General features: G+C 43.1%; 1 protein-coding gene across 1 annotated transcript; it reads right to left on the bottom strand.

Moving 5' to 3' along the window:
• Positions 1-1,402: 1,402 nt before the first annotated feature.
• On the bottom strand, positions 1,403-8,893 carry PRLHR (prolactin releasing hormone receptor). Its single transcript, XM_041461619.1, is given in 6 exon segments — positions 1,403-1,494; positions 6,454-7,587; positions 7,589-7,672; positions 7,674-7,715; positions 8,797-8,868; positions 8,870-8,893. Coding segments are annotated over 5 exon segments (1,314 nt in total). The 3' UTR covers positions 1,403-1,494; positions 6,454-6,495.
• Between the last annotated feature and the right edge of the window lie 501 nt (positions 8,894-9,394).

Raw genomic sequence — 9,394 nt, 5'->3', positions numbered from 1 at the left:
TCAAAGTCTTCCCTTCACTTTGTCTGTGTTGTTGTCAGAAATTTGACAGGTGATGATTTGAATTTCCTCTGTCCTCAGTCTGTGACAATTTTCCAACAGGAGGTAGTATCAAAGCAATCTAGAATTAGCTGTGACAAGTGACAATTGCATGGGTGGCACAAAAGGCTTTTACAAATAGACATTATTTTCTGCAAGAGACATTAATACATGTTTTAATGAAGGAGTGATTCACAATGATAATATTATTGACTTGTTAAGATTAAACAGGTCTGCCATATGCTGTCAAGTGCTTCAGATGGTTTCAAATTTATTTTTACTTTTTTTTAATCTATGCGTATTAACAACAGATGTTGAATTTTTAAATAATCCAGTAATTGAGGGGAAATCATTCCAAAGCTGAGTGATAATTTTGTCATGTAATTATTTGAAATACTTTGTATTATATATTGGTTATTTAGCTCATAGCTGGCTCTTGCACATGGTATTTTTTGTCATCTTACTTCCTCCAGAGTTTCCTCCAGTTGCTGAGGAGTGGGTTGGTTGAACACTTGCCTTGGAACTCCATCCTTAAACTTTCAACTATTTTTATTTTAAAAAGCCCTTCACAAGTGCATCTGCCCTCAATTCCTCTGCCTCTGGACTGTACAGAACTGGGATGTGGGCTTCACTCTAATGTTCCTGCTTTTGCCTGGCTTGCCCTGTGCACTGAGGGGGTGAGGGGAGGGAAGAAGGATACCACAAAGCAAATACACCAGGGTGACATGCCACAGGTGAGGGACCCTGCTCTCAGAAGGATTGAGTGGCTCCTACACTGATGCAGGAACAGCCCCTGGGTGATTTACCCTTTGGCTGGTTATTGTTAGCTTGAAGATCAGAAATTTGGTTTTTTGCTTTCTCTCTTGCCCTGTCTCCAGGACCCCACGATGGGGCTGGCTCACAGCACAGTCTGTTGGTTCTCCTTCACACTCCCAAGCACAGCAGGTCACAAACAAAAGCTGTGGGTGGTGGCAGCCTGGGACTGTGCACCATGGCTCCCATGTCATTTGCTCTCACATTCTCACCTGTCTTGTGGGTGTGATGGAGTAAACAAACACAACTCCCTGTGGCTGGGAAGCTTTAGAAAGAGAGACTCGAGATGCTCAGCCTCCCCAGAGCAGAGCTGTCACCTTTCTGGTGATGCTGCTGGGGAGGAGCTGAGCTGCACTGAGCGATCCCCAGCCCACACCCAGCAGCAGCTTCTCACAAAGCACAGCATTAAAACCACTCCTGCTGCTGTGAGCCACCAGCTGCCTTTCCAGCATGTTTTCTGGAGACCCAGAGCTGTGCTCAGCAGGAGAGGCAGAGCTCATCTCCACGCTGAAAGCTGCAAACTTCTCTTTGCAGTCCTCTTGCTGCTGCTTGGAACTGGAGCCAAGCCAGTTCCCCATGGAAAGGTAGGAATTGTAGGAAATGTAGGTGTAGAGATTTTTGGCATCATCTCCTTCTGGATGTTCCCTGCAGAAATTAAAAAAAAAAAAAAAAAAAAAAAAAAAAAAAAAAAAAAAAAAAAAAAAAAAAAAAAAACCACAGGGAAATTACAATGTGATAATTGACATAAACAAGATACAAAGGATGGAGAACCCAGTCAGCTTCAAATAGGTGGCAGTGATCTCAAATTGATTTCCAATGAACTGGAGACATGAACTGGGGAGCTCTTGAGTGTGTGCTTTATTATTTCTATAGATTACTAACTTCATTGGCTTAATTTGACAAAGAAAGCTGTATAAAGGGAAAGTCAATCCCATCTGCTTCTTGGTGAAGAGAGTAAACTTATAGGTCCTAAAGGGACATAACTCCCAATGAGATACATTTGAGCTTCATGCCCTTAACCACTCACTTTTTGCCCTGCAGGGAGGCAGTCTGACTATCAAGTAGTTAGTCCTGAATCATTTAGGTGGGAAAACATCTCTAAGATCATCAAGTCCAGCTTTTAACCCAGCACTGCCAAGCCCACCACTAAACCATGTCCCCAGGTGCCACATCTTTTAAATCCCTCCCAGGATGGTGAGTCCACCACTGCCCTGGGCAGCCTGTTCCAATGCCTGACCAGCCATTTGGAGAAGAAATAATATCCAATAATATCCTAGATACATAGATAGATAGATAAGAGATATATATATATCCTATCCTATATTTAATACCCTAATATCCAATCCCTGTGTAATCCTGTGTGGGTTCCTAAAAGAGAGAGCACTTAGATATCTTTTTCTTCCCCAGGGAGCAATGAAAAAATGTCAATATTCCTAATTTCAGGTGGCAACAACCTTGAGGGTCCAGCTTCCACTGAATAGTTGATCAATGGCTTCAAAACTGGAGGAGAGTTAGGAGAGCAGGGAGCAGAGAAACAACTAATGTAAAATTTTATTGAGATCAGCCTGGAGAAGCCTGTCCCATCTGGTTATGTCACTACACAGTAAGAATAGACTTCAAACCTGCTTTTGAGACAGGGATTGTGAAAATGATTTCCAAAGGAAAAGTTCCATTAGTATAGGATGGATACCTCAGATGCATCTGCAGCTCCACTCTGGGACTTTCAGTGAAGCATCTTCTTGCTGTGGAGGGAAATCAGGTGCAAAGGAGCAGAGTTAGAGATGCTTGTGACACAAAATGAGGTCACTGAGCATGGGGAGAGGTATTTACTTGAGGTAAACACAAAAGCCAGAGCTGCAACTGTCAGGCCAGGCCAGCTGGAAATCCACACAGCAAATGGTTCAGTTCAGAGCCTCTGTGTCTTGCAGAAAGAAGAGAGAAGAGGATATTCTTCATTTTAGGAAGCCCTTTTCCCTTTAGAAAACTCTCCCTCTCTGTAGCCTTCCATGAGGCAGAAGTGTTTGCTTTGACCCTTGAGCAACCTTTTCTCCAGGGTAAGGAGGAGGAATGTGATTATTTTTCCCTGAGAAAAGAAAAAGATTGTGAGCAGTGAGAGGGAAGGGCTGAATGTAAAAGTTTGTACTACATTTCTTCATGCAGAAATGGCCAAGATGGCAGTGGCTTTACCACCAGCATGTTGTTTTTGTCTTTACCTTCCTCTCACCTGGTGGGGAGATTGATTGATGCATTGTACAGTTCTCTCTTTCACATTTTTTTATCCCCAGAGGCAGTTGTACCATTTTCAGCTTCTGCCACCTTAAACAACTAATTATAACTCACCTTTGACACCACAATAAGGAAAATTTACTGAATTAAAACTGTACAGAGCAGCTGTTGTCCAGCAGGTGTGAAAAACCCCAGCTTTCCCCATCCATCTATCAGCTGTGAAAGGCTCACTCTGCTCCTGTGAGTGATACCCTTATGGCAGGAACTGCTTTTGCCCCCCAGATAAACTGACATTCCCCAAATGTGGTACAAATATAACTCTTGAGTTTTCTTCAGCCAAGAACAAGGAACAATTATTTAAAGCAGTGCATTGCACAGACAAGTTAGTTTTTGGTGACTGTTGCAAGTAGATATCCCTGAGGTGGGGAAAGACCAACTCTACCTGACCCTGAGGTTTTATTGTTTTCCTTTGGCTGCCTGATCTCAGCTTTAGTGAGCTTTGGTCACTTTCTGATCTAATTCCTGATCAAACACTGGCTTACTTTTCTTTGTGTTTCATGAGTACATTGCCTTTTAATGCCAGCCCCACTCTTGACCACAGGGAGTAGTTTATGTTTGATCAAGCACTAGTGTAGTTAATAGGTTTATCAAGTTTTGAACCGAGCTACTCTACAAAACAAAAGCATGCCATGATTTCTTAAACTTCAATTAAAAAGTAGTACCACCAAAAATGCTTCAGTGATGAGTCCTGGTCCTTCCAAGAGCTGTAGCAGCTCCCTGGAGAAGGGTGGGGATTAGCAAACACGTTTCACATGACAGCTTTCAATATATTTATTTGAATAACTGGATTATAGAAGTGCATCAAAGTGCCTCTAAATCTTATTATTGTTTATTACTCTGGATATCAGACAAAACAATAATTAAATTGGGCAGAGATTCTTGGGGCTCAGTTAACAGAATTGAGGCTCAGTGAATGTGGCTGTGCTTTGTTCTCTGCCCTATGGAGCCCCCAGACCTCAAGCTCAGGACTGGATCTCCTTTGTGCAGGAAAAGCCTGGAAAAATGGCATTACAGGACCAGTGAGGTGGACCAAGGGGGCTGTGGAGGAGAGAGAAGGAGCTTCAGGAGCCCACAGCTGGGGAATGCAGATCTTTTCAAGGTGCATCTGAAAACCTGCTTGTGAGGAGGGCCTGAAATGAGGGCAGGCTCTGAGCTTTCTGCTGCAAATTCACCTCCTGACAGAATCAGGGCATGTACAGGTTAAACCAGCGCTTAGATGAGAGTACCAGCTGTGCTGGGCATCTCCAGGAGCTGCCAGACCTTGGCACTGCTCTAAGAGCAGCTCCAGAGGCAGCCTGAAGTGAGATTGCATTTGTCAGTGGGAACAATCTGTGCACTGAACAGCCCCTCATTTCTGTCTCAAGGAAAAGCAAATAGAGAGAAAAATCCTTGTTTGCTTCATGCAGCTCTTGGCAGTCACCATCTCCAGTCATTATCGTTCAAGAGAACATGAATAAGTCAAACTGCAGTGATGGTAAATGAAAAATATGATGTGTAAGGATGAAAAGATCCCAGGACTGCTGTGGTTTAGAAGTCTGGGAAGACGCCACTGAGCTTTGGATTCCTCTGGGTGACAGCACTCTCTGTATTTAATGCAGAAGATTGTAGACATTATGAGCCACCTCAATGTTAATTGATCTTTACAAACTGAAAAATTATCAGTTTGAATTTACTTAATTTCACAGAAGAAAAATCTCTAAAAATCAGGATTTTTTGTTATTTGAAGCTGGTTTTTGTATTGTTGTTTTAGCACTCTCTTCGTGTCCTACTCTTTAAAAGAGTCCTGAAAATGAGATTGCAGTACTTTTAAAATTAGGTTGGTTTGTTTGGAAGTGGGCTTTTTTGCCTTTTCGAAGTGACCAGTTATTCCAGTAACTTACTATATTGAGCTTCAAGGAAAAGCCATTTCCTGAAATTCAGCAAAAGCAAAACATTCTTTAGAAGGTCACTCAAGTCTTTAAACTGAGGTAAGAAAGGCAGGCACACATAATCACAGAGTGAATGCAAGTAATGCCCAATTTAAATGGACCTTCTTCTTTCAGTGCCTCTGTAATCAGCTTTTAATGTCCTCATTACCAGCAGTAGAACAACTTGAGCAAGTTTGTGACATGGGATTTCAAATATTTTCCCAGCATTTTTCCCAGGGTGTGCATACAGATCTGGGAGATTTTTTAATCAGATTAATTTCACTGAAACACGATGGGCAAAATGATTTTCACAGATTCACAGTAAGATTACATTTCCAAACTAAAGCAGACATCCTCTCTCTTCCCTCTCCCGTCCTGTCCATTTGAACTGCCCCCAGCAGAGAAGTCTCTGGCCATGTATGGTCAGAGAGATGCCCTTGCTGACCATGGCCAGAGCTGCCCCTGAATTGTGCTGCTTTTTTGGCTGATGGCAGTTCAGTGCCAGAAAGTTTCTCATGCTATCCCCAATTGCAGCTGAGCAGGCTGGAAGAAACCTCTCAGAATTTTGTCCTGTGCACTTAACTGTTATACCAGATGTTTTCAGGGAGGAAGAAACTAGAAACCATTAGGCTGATTATAGCTTCTAACTCCCTTTGAAAGGTGAATTTCAAAGGAAATTGTTTCCTCCCAAAAGACTTCTCCAAAGGAGAGTGCCTGCCCCTCCTCTGTGTTTGGCAGCTCTTTGACTGGCCATGCAATGCTAATGCTTGGCTCAATATCCACGGCCCCTTCAGCCTTCTGTCTCTTGGGGCACCTCCAGAAGGGCAGTGCCAAAGCCTATGGCTCTCCCTGGAGATCAAAGCTGATGGCAGCATTGCCACATATCCAAATTAGTTCCTCAAGGAATGATGGAATTCATCAGGCACTGACAAGGCTCTGAGGACAACGCAGCTGACTTGCAGTAGGGTCAGTGAATTGGGGCTGTGTGAGGAAAAATTTTTGGCCCTGACCCAAAAAGGACCACAGGAATGCTGTGAGTCCTCTACCCTAGAGCCTGTGCTAAGGAATGGACTCTGGGTAGATACACAGATTTAATTTTTACCCAATCCAAAACACTCCCTCTCTGAGATATTTAGGTTTCCTATTCATCCTTGCTTCTCTTTGTCCCCAAAACCCATGTCTGTACTGACAATAATATCCAAAACTGATAGGAAGGATCCCTGTATCTTATTGTTCTTACATCTCCTTGGCTTCTAACTCCAATCAAAGCAATAAATATCTTTTTGAGGCATGACATCTACCTGTCATTCTCCATTAGAAGTGGAGATGTACATGGGACTTGTGTTGTTACAATTGAGCCCTAAGGGCAAATGTCAGCAATGAGGACTAATTAAAAGCGGAAAAGACTTACAATGTTCATGTACAAAGGAGGTGCACTCCCACCAGCTCTCATTTACAGCACCACACTGGCCATAATGCAGTTTGTAGCAGGTCCAATTTTCTTCTTCCTCCAGGCAAACATTTTTTTCAGCTCCCCCCTGAAGCTGTCATGGAGCCAGGCATAGAGGAAGGCATTGGTGCAAGCAGACATCATTGCAAACCAGTGGCACAGCAGCTGGATGAAGTTGAAGTACTGCTTGTCAATCAAGCTGATGTCAATGTCCTTGATCATGTTGAAGATGTGCAGGGGCAGCCAACAGACTCCAAAGGCTGCCACCACCAAGACCAGCAAGCGAAAAGTCTTTCTCCTCCTGGCACGGTCCCACTCAGCTTGGCCCTGGGTGACATTGCCTGGGACTACACGGTTCTTCAGCTTGACTGAGATCCTCAGGTAGGACAGGGAGATGACAGCCAAAGGCAATACATAGGTGATGATGAGGGTGCTGTAGGCGTAAGCCAAGCGATCTCTTTTCATGTGGAACCAAAACTCCTCACAGATGGAGAAGTCCAGCTCCGGGAACTCTGCGTGGTAGGTGTGCACCAAGGCTGGGGCAGCCAAAGTGCAGCTCAGCAGCCAAATAGCAGCCAGGATGTAAGCACAGATGGGGATGGTGAGCCTCCTGCGGAAGGGGTACACCGTGGCACAGTACCTGTCCACAGCTATGACAGTCAGGGTGAAGACAGACACAAACACCGTGACAGGTTGCATCAGGAAAACAAAGTAGCACATGAAGCGCCCATAAATCCAGCCCCGGGGCTCAAAGGCATAGGCCAGGGTCAGGGGCACACAGGTGGCACACATAAGCATGTCTGAGAAAGCCAGATTGCCTACCAGAAAGTTGGTGACGTTGTGCATTTTTTTTGTCTTGCAGATGACATAGATGAGAAGGTAATTCCCAATGACACCAATAAAAACCACCAGCGAGTAGCAGGGGATGATGAGTGGCTTGAAGGACTGAACAAACTGGAGCCCTGAGAATAAATTGCTGGTGTTGCTGTGAATCGCAGAGAGGAAGCTTTGGGAGGTTAAATTGTCCGAATTCATCATTTTCCTCCTTTTGTTGTCTGCCGTCGGCTGAGTGAAGTAGTTAGCACTGCGCTGCTCCTGCACTCAATCAGTGGGGTAATGAAAGGATCACTGGCTGTCCAGAGGTTGCCACATGGATAGTAAACAAGCAGCTGTAAATGCAAAAGGTGAACTTGTAACCCTTGAGAGGCAGCTTTCAGCAAATCCTAAGAAAAATCAAATACAACCAATTTCCATTAAAGTCCTCCTGTATTTACTATTAAATCTAGCTTTTGACAGCATGCCACTTAATAAACATTTAATGCAGTGAGTACTTACTGCTGGGGGGGTTTTAATCCCATATGATTTTCCTGTGGATGCCAAGAAGTGCCCTAGATGTCTGTCTTCTGCAAATCCAGGAGCGTGTATGTGTGTGTGTCAGAGAGAAAGAGAGAGAGAGAGAGAGAGAATATATGAGTGAGAAAGAGGGCGATGTGCATTTACAAGCTAAGTGGAGATCACTGTTTTTAAACAGTCTTCACTACTAGGTCATGACAGATTTATATATAAGCTTTTATCCCCATTGGCTGCCCTGGCTATTACGTTGGTCTTTGTATGTTTTCTTACTGATAGTAATTAGTTCTAGAATATCCTTTCAAAAATTCCCTTCTCCTTCCAGTGCATCTATAATTGCCCCCACATCTAAAAATCAACTTACTTTCATTAACATGAACCTGCACAGTATCTAATCCTAGATTAGATTTTCCAGAGCCCCCAGAGTGTCCAAAAATACTATCTGTAATTTTGTTGCTATAATGTGACTGTAAAATAGAATTTTAATCACATGCTGAAGGCAAATAAATGTTTATGCCACTAGAGGGTCTCAGTGAATGTACCTGTGAATGAAGTTAGGATTGGAAATGTGCATTTAGCTTGTAGCACAAAGAGTCTTATTTTACTTAAATTTATTTTCCACTGGTGCTACAATGTTTACTCACCCACTATGGCTATGTTCAGTAGGATTTACACATCTTTAAAAGTAAACAAACACGTGTGAGCATCTCTAAGGAAATATTAGCATCCAAATAGGTTAGAAGTAAGGGTTCACCTGCAGAGAACTACAGCAAACTTCTACTATTTGGGGGGTTTCTTCATTCCTGCGTTAGATTTGTTAACCTTTTCTATACCAGACAAGTGCTAACTGGTCAGTAAAACAATCTATAGTTGTTTTGCTTGGTTCAGATATTAGAAAGCAGAAAAATCAGAATAAGTGCTTACAGAACATTTAATTAGACACTCCCATCCAGCTCTTGTCTATTGCTCTAGTTCTAGTTTTACTCTTCTCCATTTCAACCAGGACCAGGATCTCATGTGGTGAAAAACAGTGAAAATCCACTGCATCCATTTGTACTGGCTAGAGAAACTAAAAAAATCCATGGAGCAGCCTAACTTCTGAATGCTTCAGAGCAGAGGATATTATTAGGTTCTGCAAGGCACTCAGGGGATTTAGACACAATTTTAAATGATAATTTGTGTCCTAGTCAGTAAGACCAAGGAAATATTAACCCCTTATTTTCTAGGAGGCTATTGGCAGAACCATATCCTTTTGATTTGATGTCATTTGATGTAAATCAGAAGCTTAAATAGACTTAATTTTTGTCCTACTCCTTTCTCTAATCCTAAAACAGAAGTTGATCTTGTATAGCCCTTGTTCTGATCAGAGACATTCTGCTTGTGAAGGATGGGAAATTCAAGCATGGCAAATGCTGGCTCTGTGCTGCAGCATCCAGGGTTAGATTGTGCCATGGACTGGAATATGGCTGTAATTCCAGCCTGAGGGGAGAACGAGCATGTAACCCCATTGCTCAGGAGTGTCATCCTTCACTGCATGGCTGTGGTCACCTAG

This window comes from Pyrgilauda ruficollis, unplaced genomic scaffold (genome assembly GCF_017590135.1).
Source record: "Pyrgilauda ruficollis isolate IOZ18807 unplaced genomic scaffold, ASM1759013v1 scaffold15, whole genome shotgun sequence".
Classification (NCBI taxonomy): domain Eukaryota; kingdom Metazoa; phylum Chordata; class Aves; order Passeriformes; family Passeridae; genus Pyrgilauda; species Pyrgilauda ruficollis.
The sequence above is the reverse complement of the archived record's forward strand: the minus strand, read 5'-3'. Positions and strand labels throughout refer to the sequence as shown.